The sequence below is a fragment of the Lathamus discolor genome, chromosome 5 (assembly GCF_037157495.1).
Source record: "Lathamus discolor isolate bLatDis1 chromosome 5, bLatDis1.hap1, whole genome shotgun sequence".
Taxonomy (NCBI): domain Eukaryota; kingdom Metazoa; phylum Chordata; class Aves; order Psittaciformes; family Psittacidae; genus Lathamus; species Lathamus discolor.
In genome coordinates this window covers 83,699,933-83,719,883 of record NC_088888.1, presented here as the reverse complement: position 1 = coordinate 83,719,883, position 19,951 = coordinate 83,699,933, and the positions used below count along the sequence as shown (strand labels likewise).

Sequence of the window (19,951 nt, the reverse complement as noted above, 5' to 3'; positions counted from 1 at the left end):
CAGGTTGTCCACTCACCCCCCCCGACCCTCCCCACTCCCGGAGGGATGGGGAGGAAAATCAGGAGAATGTAACTCCCACGGGTTGAGATAAGAACAGCCCAGTAACTAAGGTATAACACAAATCACTACTGCTACCACCAATGATAATATTGATAAGAGAAAATAACAAGAGAATACGATACCACTGCCGAATGAGTTCGACCCCCCCGAAGAGTGAGAGCCTGCCCCTTCCGGGTAACTTCCAGTTCCCCCTCCGGGCATGATGTGCTATGGTATGGAATACCTCTTTGGCTAGTTTGGGTCAGTTGTCCTGTCTCTGCTTCCTCCCGGCCTCCCTCGTCCCCAGCAGAGCATGAGACTCACAGAGTCCTTGGCCAGAATAAACATTACTTAGCAACAATTAAAAACAATCGGTGTTATCAGCTCTCTGCCCAGGCTGGAAGTCAAAACACAGAGCTTGCACCAGTTACTAAGAAGGAGCAAAACGGCTCCTGGTAAACCCAGGACAGGCATATATTAAAAAAAAAATAGAAGAAAGCAAAGCAGTAACTCTATCTTGAGGACATGGTTTCAATGAAGTCTAATAAATGAAATATACAGCTCTAGAGTAAAAATAAGACACAATATTGAATCACCCTTTTTTTTTTTTCTGTTTGAGGATCATCTGTTTTATACTCTTCATGAGACAGTCCTGAGGGAGAGGAACAAAAACACAGTTGAAAAGATACGGTAATGCTGGTTAATGCTAGTGGGCAGTTTAGCCAGACAGTCACTCGCACACTCCTCCACAGTGGGTTGAGGGAGAGAACTGGAAGGACACCAGCATGAAAAGCTTGTGGGTTGAGACAAAGATGGTTTAATAGGGAAAGCCAAAGCTGTCCATGCAAGCAAAGCAAAACAAGGAATTCATTCACTACTTCCCACCAGCAGGCTGGTATTCAGTCATCTCCGGGAAAGCAGGGCTCCATCACATCTAATGGTTACTTGGGAAAAAAAAATGACCTAACTACAAACAGCCTCCCCCTTCTGCCTTCTTCCATGCTGCTTTATTTTGCTGAACATAACAGCATATCCATGAGATGTCCTTTTGGTCAGTTGAGGTCAGCTATCCTGTCTGTGTCCCCTCCCAGCTTCTTGTGCACCCCCAGCCTACACTCCAGCAGAGCAGTGTGAGAAAGGAGAAAAGGCCTTGATGCTCTGCAAGCACTGCTTAACAATACTGGTATGTTATCTACACTGTTTGGTTACAAATCCAAAACACTGTACCATATGAGGTGCTATGAAGAACATTAACTCCATTCCAGCAGAAAACAATATAGATAAAAAACAATGTGAAGGTTTGGTTTGGGTGACAGGGAAGTTAATTCCATGAGAAGAAAGTTAAATGGACTTACTTGTAAAAAGAAACCTGAATTGTTCCAAGTCCAAAGAACAGAACTTTTTCAACTAAATCCCAGTTATAAAACTGAGTATTTCTCTTGGGATTATACGCAATCTGTACTGTGTGAAACTGTTGATGTACGGATCCCCATCCAGCTGTCAGAAGTAAGCTTTTTAGTCTCTGGAAGTCCAGCTGACTCAGCTGGCACAGCCTGAGTTAGGAGCTTGAGGAAGCAAGCTGCTGAGTACATTCACAGACTACTTGCAGATGGGTTGAGCACTGGATTCTTGCCTGCTATGTGAAAGGAATAACCAGATAGCCAATTTTCTGTCTGACCACAGTTTATCTGAAACAGGATGGAGAGAATAACCATTTTTAATTACGATGACAGACTAGAAGTCCAAACAGATGTTCTGCAGTGCTAACTGGAATGGATTTAACTTTTTGTCATGCTTTAGTGTCCAGCAAAGATAAATTTGCCATTCAAAGCTGGTCTGCAAGCATATGAAATACCATTTCCCTCCCCTGTTACCAATTTCAAGTCATAAACAATTAAGAAGTGAAAAAATTGGCAGGCCTGCATTGTCATACAGGAATATAAATATTGTAATAAAAGAAGGCATATAAATAATACAAAGTGATGATATATTTCCATGTAGTACAGCATGGTTCAAGCAAATAAACAGGCTCAAACAAATAGAAATGTATTTTTAATTAAATAAAAAAAAAAACACCCCATATTAAGGAAGATAAAAGAAAACTATAGGCAGGATAAGTAAATAATTTAATGTAGAGTTTAGTGAAAAAACAACTCATAATCTTGCTCCCAATAAGAAAAATTAATCACTTACGGAAAAGATAAAAGTTGGTGTGCTTTGTTTTTAAATATTTCCCTGAGGAAGTACATAAAGACCTCTTTCATCAAGCTATAGTTTTGTTTGTGAAATCAAATAGATTTCCATAAGCAAGTTTGATTACTTACATTAGCAGTCATAAACAGATATGAATAACAGATATTAGATTTTATATGTGTATTCTACAAATGAGCTTGTGTTTATACACATATGTTTTTATTATTGATGTGAAACTCGAATTTCTAGGGATCATAAGGAACCTACAAACCCCAAACTGAAACTATGCTAATGACCAAGAATGTTTTAAGGTTATATTGAACCTTATTTAGGAAAAATATCAGTAAGAAAGACACCATGTGTTTAAAAAAGTCAGTCTGCAACCAAAGAAAAATATACCAAGGCAGATGGTGCATAGATTAACAGGTTGTCTAAGATGCACAGGCTATTTAAGAAAATACAAAATTAAGGGTAGTCGACATAACTGATTCTCACATTAAAGAAAAGTGAAATATTTTGTGATCAAATCAACCTTGCAAAGGGATCCAAATTTAATCAGGCAATTTAATCCTTAAAGTTGAGTATGACTAGTAGCATAGGTGGAGCCGCTCCAAGTTTTGGTACATAATGCTGTAGTAAACCCCAGTGCAGTGCTTTTTCTTCAGAAAAAGGTATGCCAAATTGACCACTGATTGCCAATTACATCAGCATTGCTTTATTGTCATTAAAGTGAACTGTGTAAACCTGCCGTAGGATCTATGCGGTTGTGTTTGGCCTGAGTACCTGACTTTGAGGACTGCCTACTAAGGCTGGATGAAACAACTGATTAATAATGTGGCAGCCTAGACTATAATTTGGCTGCGGCAAAACCATAAGTATTAATAAGTCAAAATTTTTATTTGCAATTGTGGAAGGCATAACATATGCACTCAGTGTGCAGTTTACCTCAGACATTGTCAGTGTACTGCAACAATTCAGACAGTAGCTTTACTACTGCCATCCTAAGTTATTCTTATAAAGAATCTTATGATGCTGAATTTAATAAAATTGTGTGGAAGCTTTCGTGAGGTTTCATTTTATTTAACTTTTAATGGTGCCTTCTTACAGGTTATTTTCACTGTTGTATAGGGACTGCATTTATGCTCTTACTGTCCTGCTGCATTTAACTTCCCACATCACGTCTTTGATGATTCACATTAAGTTATAACATATACACATTTTCCACTTGTCAGATTCAATGAGTTGATTATTAAAAAAAAAAGTGCTTTATTAAAGTAGATGGACCCTTTTGGGAACCTTAAAGGTGTAAGAAGAATAACAATGAAGAAATCTGTGTGAATAACAAAAAAAAAAATCCAATCCCCAGAATTCACTTGTTAACATGGAAGAAAGTTGTCAGAATAAGGCTAAGGAGACCTCTGTCCCCTCCCATTGCAGTGTCTCTAGTCACAGAGAAAATAACTTCAGCTGGGATTCATCTAATCTCTTCTACCTTCAGCTGTCTAAAACTTTAATTTTCTAAATCTAAACTCTCTCAGTTTAAGTTCTGGTACAAGAGACTTGTACTGTAGCAAAATGCTTATCTATTTCACCTGTGTTCACGTTGTCCCTACAACTACAAAATAGGGAAAGCAATACTTAATATATCCAACCATTTTCTATCTTGTTCGCAACAATGATGATTCCATTTAAAAAACAAACAATTAACTTTTTGTATCAGATTAACGCCTATGCTACTGTAAAAGGAAAACACATACCTAAAGTACATTGTATACCAGTACCCAGTAAAAATCAGGCATCAAGAACGCTATTACAACACAAATAAAGAAATACCTTCTATCATGTATTTCACCTGATTTTTTTTATAAGATATAATAGAAATATCTTTTCAAATAAGATACAATGAAAATTATGAGATGCATAGGAGTAATGCAGGAATGGTTTTTGAAACTCTGAGAAGGGAAGTTGTCATGGAAACAGCTGGGTTAGAAATCTTTTTGTGGCTACAATTTTATTTAGCTGCTGCTTAGACTTTATGTTATTTCAATAAATTAATCTTCCTCAAGTCATTCATGGTTTTATTTTTCCCAAAACAAGATGCTACGTTAAGAACTTTTGAGATGCAACGCAATGACTAATGGCATATTCATCTATACTGAAACATACAAAAATGAAAACTTCCATTTTACTCCTACTCTCACCTAACTGAAAGATTACAAGAGAAAGGTGAGCAAAAGAATTAGTCACAGATTCCATAAAAGACTATCATGGCATTCTAGACAATGTTTTGCCTACAGCAAATAAAGGAAGAAGAAAATGTGTATAAACAGTCCCCCAAACTTTGAACTGCTTAAATTATTTAAAAAACAAAATAACTACCAAGTTAATCAGAAAAAGTTCACAAATACTCAGGTGACAAAGTGAAAAGAAAAAAAAAAAGGCTTGCTACCCAGCCTGCCTGCAAGAAATAGAAGTTTAATTACTTTGTTTAAGCAACAAATAAGAGTTTTTAAATATTATAATCAAACAGAAGAAGTGTTAAATAACATCGGGAGCAGAATGGGAAGGACAACAAGTGGCACGTGTTCAGAAAACAACCTGAAGCAACAGATGCAAATCTAACTCCAAAACAAAACAAAACCAACACACAAAAAAAAAAAAATTGTGTTTCAATGCGCAATAAAAACATTAGAGCCAAATAAAAACATTCTGAAGTCTGAGCCACATAAAAGAAGGAGGATGTACAATGAAGCTATGAGGCAGCAAAATATACATGGATTTTGAAAGTGTCAGCATTATGTTTTGGAACAAAAGCAGATCTAACACTTTCCACTGACTTTTTTTTTCTGCTAAAAATGCTGATTCACTGATAGCTAAAATATCTTATGAACACATTAATCTTAGCCAGTCTTGGAACACAACATAGGTTCAAATGTTATCCTTTATGGCTTCCTTATCAGTCACCTGCCCTTCAGTTTTCTTGACAGGCTCTGAAGAATTACACCTATTCTGTATGAGGCCAACAACGTTAGCTCCAATATCACATATTAAATCAAGTATCATGCTAGCTGTGTATATACCACCACTGAAATGTCCTCTGCCATTCCTTCCATTGATGAAGATAGCATTATATTGTGATTCCATTATGCTGAATTAAAAATCATGAAAAATTAATCAATACTGATCAGTCTTTATGTTTCTGATGAAAAAAGTCACATAGGGACAGTGAGTGGTGGAAAGAGACATACTGCTAGTGCCTATCATTTTTTCCTTAGCACTTTTAGTGCTGGCTGGAGGTCTTCTCAGCCCTAGTGAAAGAGGCAGGAGTTTCTTCCTACAGAATTGATGAAAAACATCTTTCCAGAAGGTATTATTTAACAATGGAAGACTTGCTGTGCTGGAACATTCAGATTCCTCAGAATTACTTGCTTCTCCAGTGATATCTTCAAGGCATATCTGCCATAACTGCAGCACTTGTTTCTGTAAAAGTACTGAGCAGGTTTGTTCAGGTCCTTTCCACCCTACTTATAGGGCTTATTGTTATCATGCTTTCACCTTAATTTCAAGAATCCTAAAAAGAATTCATGTTAATTTTAATACTGGATAATCTGGATTTAAATATTTTAGATTTTTTTTTTTGTTAGAAACTCTGTTCTTAGGTGCAAAACACACTTCAGAAGGTTAAAATACTGAAAGTTCCTGTTTTCCCCAGGACTGGCGCTTGTGGGTGTGTAGTGGGTTCACCCGGGATGGCTGTTAGACCTCCACCCACCTCCAACCCTCAACAGGATGGGGGTAGAAAATAAGATGAAAAATCTCTTGGGTTGGGATAAAGACATAGAGATCACTTACCAGTGAGCATCATGGGTCAACAGACTCAACTTCGAGAAAATTAATGTATTGCAAATTAAAAGCAGATGACAAGCAATGACAAAAATGAAAACATCTTCCACCTAACCCACTCCCTGCTTTTTCCCAGTCTCAACTTCACTCTTTTATTCCTGGCTCCACCACAACAGCAGAGTCCCAGAAGAGTGCATTACTTAAAGTAACCTATAACTTCTCATGGATGGGGCTCTTACACTGTGATATGAAATTAGAATATGCTACAAGGAAGTAAAAAAAAATGAAAAGAAAATAACAGCCCACAGAAAAAATATCTGTTAAGAACCAAACCTAAATGCTTAAAAGGCAAGAGTTTTCTCGAGATACGTATTTTTAAAAGTTAAGACAGTGGCTATGTCAGGTTTCAAGCAATGCTGAGATATATTTATGTGAACTAATGATCTGTATGATTAAATTACTTCATTTCTTTGTATTTGGTGACAATATCTTATCAACAGCAGCATGGAGTACTGAAATAATTTCTAAGAAATACCACAGCTATACTATAGATAATTTTAATGAATTATTTTTAAAGCTGCTGAAAGGAGATTTGTCATATGAAAATAATAGTGTTAAAATTGACAACATATTAAGATAATTAATTACCTGACAGTAACTAATAAAGCATTAAGTGTATTTCAATAAAATTAGCATATACAAGTTAAATGTGTATATTTTAGACTTCCTAAATACATATAGTTTTTCTGATTTCTTAACAAGGAGGAGCAACCCTGCTTCTCAAGGATGATGGAACTGTACATGTAAATTTGAAACTAAAATTAAAAATGGTCACTCTCTTTTGTCATCTTTAATTGACTGTGTGAGACACAGAAGTATTTGGGGTAGATCTGGGTATCTGTCTGGAGAATTCACACTTAAACTGGCACCAAGGATCCAGATGAAGATTAAAGTCAGAATTCAGATTTGGATGAGCAGAAACCAGTGATCAGAAACCTCAGGTCAAAACTTTCTGCCATCACCATGGTTCTGGAGTTTGTACTAGCAGAATCAATTCTTTTACTAACTTGTGGTATTAAATGTATTGTGTAAAAATTCACTTGCAGCAGATTTCCTAAATCAAAGTTCGTTGCTTTAGCCCTCAGGCCATGCTTCCTTTCAGTTTTTATGGATGAAGAATTTCCTTACCGGTGTTATCTTAGTTTCTAAAATGCGAGATTTCTTTCTGGAATGAAAAAGGCGTTTGCTGTCATGTTTAACCCTACTAAGTCAGTTTAATTTTTGACACTGGATAGGCGGATGAAAAAGGACTCCAACATAATTTCCCCAAACTGCGGTTTTCCAGGAGTAAGAGTTCAAGTATTTATGCACTTCTCCATTACTCGGTACTGAATTCTTACACATTTAAATATTTCAGCATTTTGTGGTCGATGTGCATTTATTCCAGCTACATCCTACTTTAAAAGCATGTAAATATTCAGTACAAATAATTGAAGGTCTTGCAGACATTTATATTCAAAAAGCATACATTTTATTAAATCTCTTTCCTTCGTTTTCAAAATTGTTCTTATATCCTCTCGAGGCTCTTCTTCTAAGAATATATTGAACATGTTTATATGAACATGTTATGCTCAGTGGAAAACAACAAAGGGATTTCGTATGGTATAACACTATATAAGTTACTAGAGATTCCAAGTTACTAATACTTTATTGTTTTAGCATCACAAATGGCTAAAGTGTATCACAAAGGATGTTCATCATACTTAATTAGATAATCTTCACAGGTTCAGACTTACAAGTTTGCCTTGTTTCAACTGAGATAGAACAGATATAATGACAGATCTGCTAATTTTCCTCTTACTATGCACTTTATTATTATTTCCTACATTAAGAGTGATGTTGAATTTGCATAGCTGAAGAGAACACGTCCATTCTAACAAACATTTATCTTTTGAAACTGAATTTTTCAAAGACCCTTTTTTTAAAATAGGTTTGAGAACAAATATGATTTTGTGCTTTTGTATGAGGTATAAAACATGACTTTGCAAAAGAGGTACTTTATGAGCTACCAATGAGTCAAAGTAGTATTTCAGCATTTGTGCTACTGCTGTTATTGCAGAACTTTTTCAACCATCAGTGAGTCCAGCTAGGGTAATTTCTTGAGCCATCAGAAGAATTAATACTGAGGTTCAACTAACAGCTTCAGCAAAGGCTTCAGAGGTAATTTTACTTTCTATTTTCCTGCAGTTTAGATAGAAAAGACACACTCATATTTTAGAGAGAATGTTTTCTGCACAAATAAGATACAAAATGTGAATCAGTAAAGTAGGAATTCAGTAAAAATAGTGAAAATTTCAAATTTCAGTAACAGGAATTTTTGCCTTAAAGACAGAAGAATTGAATCTCTAAAAATAAGAAGCATATTTTAACATTTTTAATTTAATCATTACCGTAATGCTTTAAATTCATCAATGTATCTTATGTACTTAAATATTTTTATGTGGTACATTTTTTTCCACAGCTACATTTAATTTTTTGTGGTGTGTATCTTACTACTCTTAAAAAATCAATGGCTCTTAAAAAATTATCTTGTTTTAGATAAATAATGATTATTTAGCTATTACTCACTGTTGTTTTAATGATCATTTATAGCACAAATATTCCAGCAATTAGATTTTATTTTGGAAGCTTCCTATTGAAGTTTCCTGCTGATCTGTGATTTATTTAGTAGTGACAGAAATGAAGAAGATGCTTGCAATTTTGCAAGGCATCAAGGTCTCTTATTTTTGTGACTGATGCAAGTAAGTTTTTTAACCAATATTCCATAGAGTAATTAAAAATTGTAGCAGTATCATAGATCATTCAAAAAATAGGAAACATATGTCCTGTGCTTAGCAAAAACTTTAATGCATCTATTTTTAGATCAATTTTTAAATTTTTTTCTCAAAAGGAAAAATATCTGTGCTCTTACTGAAAAGTGCAGGTGTTAAATTCAAACAGTTCTGTCTTTTGAAACATAATATACACGTTTAATACACTGAAGAACATCAGTACTGTAAGAAAATTCTCATTTGGCTGCCTGAAACAGAATGGGTTCAGTATCTTCTATAAAATAATTACAGTGGTGTGTAATGTTAGTGTGCCTTGGTTTCTGTTAACACAGTGACTACTGGTGATGGAAAAAAACCAGTAACTTTGGAATTTCCAGTGGAGAGAGTGCCGAGATCTTCACAAGTGCATTTATGACAATTTCTAAATATAGATTCTGTCTTGGAAAGTTCATACAGACATAAACACGACAGACTGGAGCTGGTCTGCTGGAGGATTGCCCTGGTAAAGCAGAGGTCCCACTGTTCATTTTACATGCATTTCCCACTTCAAACTCTTCCTTAAATAAAACAAAAAAACAAAAAAACAAAAAACAAAAAAAAACAACAACAGAAGACCACGAGCCTCTATCAAAAGCAAATTGATCAGTCTATAAAGATTCTCTGACAGGCTAACTCTCTTAACTCCAGCCAATGGCAATGTGTTAGTAGCCCTGCACTTCATAATTATAGTACTTCATAAAGAGACAGTATCTGAAAGAGCATACTTCAGTGTCAGAAGCGGCGTTAACTATCAGCATAGCTTTCTTGCTGAGTTAATGATCCTTGGTTCTTAATCGGGTTAATTATCTTGCTTTCTTCAGACCCAACCAAATGTCTCCACCAAACAGCACAGTGAAGAATCTAGCCTTTAATCCATCATGTTTGCATTCTTGTTGGGGCAATTATGCACTTCCAGATACAAGACTATGTACCATGTGTAAGAGGAGCTACTGACATATTTCTTGCCCAGCAAAGGTCTCTTAAGCTGCATCCAGTAAAACAGTTATAATTCCTTGTAAAATAATAATTTAAATTATTAAAAAAAAAAGAAATAGAACTTCCACTGTATATAGAGGAAAGCTCTTTATGTTTTTAGCTGTGTTTGTAGCTATATGATAATATTGAAAGGTCTAATTTGGGAACACATTACTATGCACCTAAAAATATGCATCTGGAGACTGTTTCAGACAACAGCAAGCAAAGCAGAAAAGTTGAGAGGTAACAGCCACCTATCTAATGAATTAAAATGTATTCCAAAGAAAAACAGGCAGTGAAAAGCAATTTACTAGTGATCTAGTCAGACAGACAGTTGCAGATGCAAGTCTTGTCATTTACAAGAACTTGATCACTGGGGCATAACCAAATTTTCCGTGCTCCCTTGTATCCTGTTACTGAATACTTGTGATTTATTCAATGTTTTTATTATTTATTTGTTGTTACTCACCTGCTAAAGGCCAGCAACTACAGATCCTCTGATAGCCAAAACCTATTTTCTTTTTCAGAAATCCTATATGACATTGCTTGTCAATGAAAGTATGAATTGTGTTTTTTCACTTAAGGATTAGACAGAGTTAATTGTCTTATCTTTTGAAGTGATACTTTTGTTAGACCCAAGCTAGCTTGTAAAAATATCCAGTAACATAGCAACTTTTGTTTTCAGGTAATTTACAGACATTATCTGTTTAATCGCTGCAATATCTTTGGGAGATGGTTACATTTGTTTATCTAAACCTTCACCTAGAGAATATAAACTGGGATGTTAATTAATTTACCCAAGGGCACAAAGGAAATCTGTATCACAGTTAGATTAAAATTCTCCTCTTTTCAGCTCATTGTTAGGTATGCACATCATCACAACATTTCCCCTCTCTCTAATTCAGCTTGCTATTGTATTAATAATGTAGCTACATATAGTAATACAGAAAATCTTAACTCTTTTAGAAATTAACTGATCATTTCTACAGATAACTGCTGGTTCACCATGAGTTCCTTGACCCTTTGAATGATGATGATGAATAACCACTGCTATTCACAACATTTTAGTAGAGTCAACAGAATGAAACTCATAAGAGTACAGGGATGTTGTCCAGGAAGCTAGGGACCAGGTTAGGAAGGCTAAGCCCCAGTTAGAATTAAACTTGGCCAGGGATGTTAAGGATAACAGGAAGGGAATCTACAGGTACGTAGCAAATAAAAAAAAGACTAGGGACAACATAGGCCCCCTGAAGAAGCTCTTGGGAGAACCGGCTACCCTGGATTTGGAGAAGGCTGAGGTCCTGAATGACTTCTTTGCCTCGGTCTTCACTGGCAAAGGCTCTGACCACACCACCCAAGTCTTAGAAGGTAGATGCAGGGACAGTGAGAATGAAGACCTTGGGCCCACTAAAGGAAAGGGTGTGGTTCAAGACCATCTTAAAAATCTGAACGTGCACAAGTCCATTGTACATGATGAAATCCATCCACGGGTCCTGAAGGATCTGGCAAATGAAGTTGCTAAGCCACTGGCCATTGTATTTGAAAAATCATGGCAGTCAGGTGAAGTTCCCAACGACTGGAAAAAGGGAAATATAACCCCCATTTTCAAGAAGGGGAAAATGGAAGACCCACGGAATTACAGACCAGTCAGTCTCACCTCTGTGCCTGACAAAATCTTGCAGCACATTCTCCTGGACAGCATGCTAAGGCACTTGAAATACAACAAGGTGCTTGGTGACAGCCAGCATGGCTTCACTAAGGGGAAATCCTGCCTGACCAATTTGGTGGACTTCTATGATGGGGCTACAGAATTGATGGATAAAAGTAAAGCAGTTGATGTCATCTACCTGGACTTGTGCATAGCGTTTGACACTACACACACATACTTCTCTCTAAATCAGAGCGACATCAATTTGATGGATGGACCACTCGGTGGATAAAGAGCTGGCTGGATGGCCGCAAACAAAGAGTTGTGGTCAATGGCTCAATGTCCAGCGGGAGACCAGTAAGGAGTGGTGTCCCTCAGGAAAGTGGGATTGAGTGAGCCCTCAGCAAGTTTGCCAATGACACCAAGCTGTGTGGTCTGGTTGATATGCTGAAGGAAAGGGATGCCATCCAGAGGGACCTCGACATGCTTGTGAGGTGGGCTGATGCCAACCTTATGAAGTTCAACCATGACAAGTGCAGGGTCCTACAGCTGGGTTGGAGCAATTCCAGGCACAGCTACACACTGGGCAAAGAAGAGAATCAGAGCAGCCCTGTGGAGAAGGACTTGGGGGTGCTGGTTGATGAGAAAATGAACATGACCCAGCAGTGTGCGCTCGCAGCCCAGAAAGCCAACTGTATCCTGGGCTGCATCAAAAGGAGTGTGACCAGCAGGTCGAAGGAGGTGATCCTGCCCCTCTACTCTGCTCTCGTGAGACCTCACCTGGAGTATTGTGTGCAGTTCTGGTGACCTAAACATATAAAGGACATGGAACTCTTGGAACAAGTCCAGAGGAGGGCCACGAGGATGATCAGGGAGCACCTCCCGTATGAAGACAGGCTGAGGAAGTTGGGGCTGTTCAGCCTGGAGAAGAGAAGGCTGTGTGGAGACCTCATAGCAGCCTTCCCGTATCTGAAGGGGGCCTACAGGGATGGTGGGGAGGGACTCTTCATTAGGGACTGTAGTGACAGGACAAGGGGTAATGAGTTAAAACTTAAACAGGGGAAGTTTAGATTGGATATAAGTAGGAAGTTCTTTACTGTTAGGGTCATGAGTCACTGGAATAGGTTGCCCAGGGAGGTCGTGAATGCCCCATCCCTGGCAGTGTTCAAGGCCAGGTTGGATGAAGCCTTGGGTGAGATGGTTTAATCTGAGGTGTCCCTGCCCATGGCAGGGGAGTTGGAACTAGATGATCTTGAGGTCCTTTCTAACCCTAACTATTCTATTATTCTATGATTCTATAGTTTCTCGTGTATATGTGTCCGTTATATAAACCTCACTGTTCCAGACAAATACCTGGATTACCCTCAGAGGAACAACACAAAGGAATGAATAGTTACAGACACTCAAACCATGCATGCACATAAGACACACTGAGAATGATAATAAAAATTAACTGTCTAGAGTGACTGACCTTAAAGAAAGAAACACAAATGACCTACTAGAACTGTATCACAACAATTTTCTTTCCTAACGCTGACAGACATTCTGCTGTGTAAATAAGATCTCTCTTCAGATCTGCGGAAGGATATGCAGGATGCTTCTCTCTAAAATCCACTGTACATGAGAGTGTTAATGAACACCAATGACAGTTAAACACAGGATAGCAAAGCAATATAATGAATGCGAGAATCTCCGTATCACAGTATTTTTTGTTTGTTTAGCTACAAACCTTGTGTCTACCCACCTTAAGTAAAACACCTGAACACGTGCTGAAATTTGTGCCAATGAAGCAACTAACATCATCTTACCTTTGAAGATACAACTCAGTATTGTCATCAGTTCCCAATTCAGCAGGGTAGAACCCTTAAAACTCTTAAGGATCTCTTTATATTAAGTACTTGAAAGTCCACTTAAAGTCATTTTATTTGCTTCAGAGAGATGGTTGGAGACTTGTGCTTTAGTACTCTGACATTCCCAGGTTTTATTGATGACTATCAGTTTCTCTTCTAAACACTCAAATACTGTAAGCCTTCTTAGACCACAGATCTGTAAAATTTGTTCTTCTGACCTTATTTTCCACAGTAACAATGAGCTTATAAATGCACATGGCAGAACCAAAAGCCTTCTTAGAATTTATCAGTAATTTCTCACCCATACTTATGAATTAACTTACCAGTTGCTGAATGTCTACCCCATTGGCCTTAATTAGATTCTAAGGAATTTCTAACCCACACTTTTCTATGTTTTCTTAGTCACCCTACAGTAACATACAAAATTCCAAATTATACAGTGTATATATAATTAGCAAAACAAAATCTTCAATACTGTATTTCTTTCTCCCTCTATTTTGCTGCATCTTCTTACAGTATGTGCTTAGTTCAGTTGCCACCATGGCTTGATCTGCCTTGGATGTCCCTTATATCTTTTAGACTCATGCAGTATCTTGGATACTTAAGGGCAATTCACATGGCACAAAGTGGACATATTCAGGCAACAGACTGAAGTCATACATACTTTAGAGCAGTGTTTAATCTTTCAGGTGTGAGCAATGTGGCCAGCATAACAGGATTCCAAAGACCAGGATTTTAGATGTTTGCTCAACTTTAACATGTTTTGCTGGCTAAAACCTACAAATAGACACTAAATAATTGGAAGTCTCCGGTTCTGTCATTCCTTCACCAGTATGTTCCAGTACTAAACGTGTGTTTTGATCAAAGTAATCTACTATTATAAAAATCAGACATACGGAAATTGTCGTGGACACTTACTGAGAAAATTCTCCTTTAGTAGTCTAAATAACTAGCTCTTTATCTTTCAAAATGTAAGCAAAATGCAAGCAAAATGCTTTCATCATAAAAGACATTATAGCACCTGAGGAACAAATGTAGAACTCACACATTATACCAAACTAGCAACTGTATAGAAACTATAAATGCTTACCAAAGGGACAATTGCATTTGAAGCCATTTGTGTCCTCTTCACAGGTTCCTCCATTCCAACAGGGTCTGTCTAGACATTCATTCATCTGAACAGAACACGTTTCTCCTGAAATTTTAGATTTAAAAAAAAAAAGACAAATGTGCTGATGTGTTCAAATCACAGAGACGTGTTTGTAATGAAAAAGGACTATAGGATTGTCACGGTCTAAATGCTGACCCCGTTGGCCAAAGTGCACTCACTTACCGAGTACACAGGGATACTGACAGACATCCTGTGTGCCACAATTTTTTCTGCTTTATTGGTTACAACACAGTCCATTTTGACAGGCAGTGTTGGAAGCATGACAACCAGGAAAACAGAAAGCTTTCCTACTGAGAATATGCATAAAGCTGGAGCTTTTTTTCCATTATACAAAATTACTATATTCATGCAATATTTATTCGGTTGTGTCAGTTCTTTAATTTCACTCCCTGTCTCCTTTAAAAAAGAATGGCAAAGTGTCATTGAATATGAAAGCATATGAAAGTCAGGCCAACACTAATTTACAGATAGTTACATGTAACAGCAGAGATCAGCCTATGTTCTACAGAAAGTTGTCGATACTATGATACTGGATATTTCTTTCTCCATATAATACAAAGGAGGAGAATGATCAAATCACTGAAGAATATTTAATGAAGCAAAATACAGATGAGAGGGAATGAAATAAATAGGAGCAAAGATAGGAAGTACAGTGAAATTTGAATTTGCAATCCACAATATGGGTTGCTTTGATTTGTAATGGGAAAAGTTATTTCCATCCACAGAAATATGGAGGCAGATCAGATGTTCAGTACTTATCACAGGTCAGCAGCGTATAAAGCATGCTGGGCTTTCTGTGAACCTCAAAGAATTAGATAAAACCAAAACGAATGCTGAAATTCCTCTGAACTCTTTGCACTGTGGAAAGTATTTGGTTTCTTATCTGCACCACACATACATGTCCTCTCATACAATCTTAGGAACCAAGACAGTCAGCTCTCAAAACCTGTATTTTGGGAAACTACTAGATATAAAAGGCCTACACTGGAGAAGCCCATAGTAGCACCAAGGTTCTCTTCCACAAATAAACTTATGACAAAGTGGCTCCTATTAGGGTCTCTCCCTGCCTCTAAACATGCTCTGCATTTTCTGTAAGACTTCAAGATATCTGTATGAAAAGCGGGAGGCACAAGCAGGTAACTCAGTGAAGTAAAAAGCTATCTGCTTGCAGCAGCTGCTGAGTGCTGCTTGGACTGCGCTGTGGCACACGTGGGGAATGGACAAAATATGAATCTTTTCCTAAGTTACTTTTATTTTTTTCTCTTTGAAGTGTTGCTAAGTTAACAGCACTGTGTGCAACCTTTCTGATCTATTTCTGCTATTTTTGTTTCATTATGTTTTCTAGTTCAGATCCATTTCCACAGTCAATTCCCTGATTACAGTAGGTCTCTTTTGATAAAGAGAAATGGAAATATACTGGCACATGTTATCTTCTGCATAGACAAATGGGGAGTAGTGCACAGTTTCCTGTAAATCATCTGACCACAAGCCATGCGTAAATTGCAGCATGTACAAGAAAAAAAACCTCTTTGAAACATTCTTTCACACCCCTTGAGTTGTGGTGTACTTGTGATACATAGGATAAAATAAACCAACTGCAATTCTAAGGGAAATTATAGATTGAGATCATCCTCATTTACTCATAATATTGAGAGATTTCTGAACTTCTTGCTGCCTTTTTGTGAAGATGGCTCTGTTTTCCTCTTGAATCCAAGGCAACAAAGGTATCTTACTGACCTGGATAGTACCATAATTTTAAGACGTGGCTGTAACAGTTATAACTGCAATTCCCTGATGAAACAAGGGGGACAGAAAATCACAAAATGGAATATAAAAACCTTTAGAATCAGTTTTAAGTAATGCTAAGTTTGATGGCTTTGTAACAGTAGCAATGGAAAATTACTGAGGTGCATGGTACATAGAAAAAAAAAATAGAGTGCAGCTAGAGAACACACTGAGCATTCTTGTGCAAGATAAATTGTTATAGTTGACAGAGTTTTAAGAAAAACAGGCTAGAAGAACAGGACACAGGGATAAGGAGTATCTGGGAATGGCAGGTGTCCAGGATGGGCTACTGTTAAACTAACTGATAAGTAGGAGGATAGGAGGATTATTATGTCTCCTGTGCTAACGAACCAATTAAACTGGTATGAGCATCTACTGCGCATGCTCCAAAGGCTGCCAGAAGTGATGAAGATTGTTGGAAGAAGTAAACGACCCTCAGAGACCACCACCACAATTCTTTATGCATGCGGGGAACTTTCTGGAAAATGACGTAATGTATGTATGCCCAGGGACTATATAAGGACAGCTTGTGGAGCAACAGGGAGAGATACACGTTAGGAGGAGCTATCCCCCGTGTCTCCCGGCACTGCAATAAAGAATACCTGCTTGTCAGCTTGAAAACTTTGTTGGCAAGTTTGTTCCTGGAGTTTTCTCCGAATCACTGAGGACTGTTCTTAACCAGCTCCTTTGATTTTCTTTTCATTTTGGGAAATGGGTGTGGCATTCAGCAGGAAATCAGTCAAATACATGTAGGCTTCCAAATGCAGGTCCATACTTAAAAGTAAGCATCTAGGGTGAAGTTCATTTCACTGGCAGCATCTAATGCAATATATGACATCCTGTATTCAGTCCCAAGAAAATAGTTCTTTGGGGATGTCACGGTTTAAGCCCAGCTGGCAACCCAGAACCATGCAGCCTCTTGCTCATTCCTCTCCTTCCTCCCCCCGCTGGGGGAGGGATGGGGAGGAAAATCAAAAGAATGTAACTCCCACAGGTCGAGAGAAGAGCAGTCCAGTAGCTAAGGTATAACACAAACCACTACTGCTACCACCAGTAATAATAATGATAAGGGAAATAACAAGGGAAGAGAATGCAACAGCTCACCACCCGCCGACCGATACTCAAACCAGCCCGAGCAGTGATCTAGCCTTTCCGGGTAACTGCCCCAGTTTATATATTGGGCATGACATGCTGCGGTATGAAATAGCCCTTTGGCAAGTTTGTGTCAGGTGTCTTGTCTCTGTTTCTTCCCAGCTTTCCCTCCTCCCTGGCAGAGCATGAGACTCACAAAGTCCTTGGTCAGACTAAACATTACTGAGCAACAACTGAAAACATTGGTGTTATCAGCGCTGTTCCCAGGCTGAAAGTCAAAAACCACAGCACTGCACGAGCTACTAAGAAGGAGAAAAATGACTGCTACTGCTGAACCCAGGACGGGATAAAATGGACAACAGGCAGAGACAACTGCAGCAGTTTTATAACAGTACCATAAATTGGTCATTCAAGCTGGAAATCCTGATGGGATGATAGGAAATAAGAGAAAAGAACAAAATCATAGAGGGCAGCTGTCAAATAAGGAGTGTTTCCAAAAGAGAACGAAAAATAGCATGTACTGGGCAAGCTGAACCCTTGGAGGAATTCAGAAGCAAAATTACACCTATCAAAAGGTTAATTCTGTGGCCATGTTTCAACTGAACTATATGGAATGATACAACAGCTGAGGAGTCCTGAGAGGATGATGAAATAATGAAGGTAAAAAGAATTTGAGATGTAAGATGAATAGTGGAGCCTTAGCTGCGTCAAGGAGTAGTGACAAAACCTGATTGTGTGCAGAAAACATGAGGAAGGAATCAAAACCATTCTCCCATTCCAAGTCTGACACAAAGCATAACGATTCCATCAATATGAGAAAAGGTGTTGAAAAAGACAATTTATTTTGCATCTTCATTTGCAATAAATAAATATCTGCTATAGTGTAGTGCAAAGAAATTCTCACCAGTGGCATCAGAATATTAATTTCATTTCTGATCTCATGACACTAACCCCCATTATTTTAAGACTTCAATGATTGCAGTTTTTAATGTATTCATCTATATTGCAACACTCCATAGACTAAAAGATTTAGTTCCAATTTAGACAATTAATCCCAAATGTGCAAACTGATGCTGTACAGTAGAGATATTTAACAGAAAACTTCTTGGCTTCAGACATTTTGCTTTTATTTGCCTATGGCCATGCTAGGTGTGTATGAATTCCATTCTTCATTTAGGAGAACAAGGAAATAGGGGGGAAAAAAGCCCTGTTCTGTTAACAAAGGTGATGGTTTTATGCTGGAGGCTGTTATTACAGCTGAATTACTTCAGTTGACAAAGAAGCAATTACATGCCACTCAGCCTCATCTGAGTTATCAAGCACTGAGAATACCTCTCTCGTTAAGTGATGAAAATACTTTTGAAAACCACTGGCTGATTTACAAGTTGTGCTAACAGTACTTGCAAAAGCATTTAGAAAGATAACAAGATATCCGAAATATTCCGCTTGAAAATGCTGTTAACACATTAAATACAGATCACTGATTTTATTCCTGACAAACTCACAGTATTATTGGCATACAAATCTAAGACTTTAGTTTCTATGCATCTCTGTTACCATTCCTTCAGCATCACTTTTGTTTTCTTTCTGATTTTTCTATTTAGCTACTGAAAAGTACACTTTATGCAGCTATGAAAAACTGATACTGTTTTTCCTCTAAAAGCTAACAATGCAGTCTTGGGTAATTCTCTACATTTCAGAAAAGGCTAGGAGAAGAGAATTTTTTTTACCTATGAATCATGTTAAAAATTGGAAAAGCCTTCATGTTTTAGTGCAATTTGTGAAAGTCAAATGCACATGTAGTGAAAATAAAGACAACTGCATTTTGTGTAATATAGACAGTAACTAACTTCTGGTTATGTGCCATAACACGGAGTGCCATTAAACTGGTAGCTGCACCTGACAAAAGGCATGTCCCAAATCTACTTGTAAACAGTTGCTAGGGAAATGTAGCAATTCATATCCTCAGAGTACAAAGGCAATGTATGAATAGTAGTTCAACGATATTTCAGAGAGAATAAAAAAAAAAAAATTATGAAGGTACCATGAGGCCATATTTTCTGAGTATTTGAGACATGAAAAAAGCTGGAAAAGTACAGAAAAGCCTTTTTTTTCCCAGTATGCAACTAATCTCAACTAAGTGTTTGAAATACGTGATGAGGACCTTCTTTGAACATCTCATAAAAATCACTAATTAGCTACAAATTACTTTCAACATCAAAGTATGCTAATGTAAATATTTTCTGCTTTTACACTTTTATGCTTAATATTAATGCAACACATCCAAACATAATTAGCAGTAAAATGCAATATTTAATTAGTTATTTAATGAATCCTAGCTTAAGGTCTGAATTCCTAAACAATTTACTGGGATCATTTCACCAAATTCTGAAGTACAAAGAGAATGTTAAAACTTATCATGAGCCAATTCTGGTAACTCTGTAGTGTGCTTATCCTGTAAAAAAAATGCAGTTCTTAAGATACA

At 37.4% G+C, this 19,951-nt stretch overlaps 1 protein-coding gene across 1 annotated transcript in view; it reads right to left on the bottom strand.

Moving 5' to 3' along the window:
• EYS (eyes shut homolog) overlaps positions 1-19,951 on the bottom strand; it is an 822,863-nt gene that overhangs the window by 649,601 nt on the left and 153,311 nt on the right. Inside the window, exon 12 of the mRNA XM_065682611.1 lies at positions 14,509-14,613. Coding sequence (XP_065538683.1) covers positions 14,509-14,613 — 105 coding nt within the window. The remainder of the gene's footprint in view (positions 1-14,508; positions 14,614-19,951) is intronic.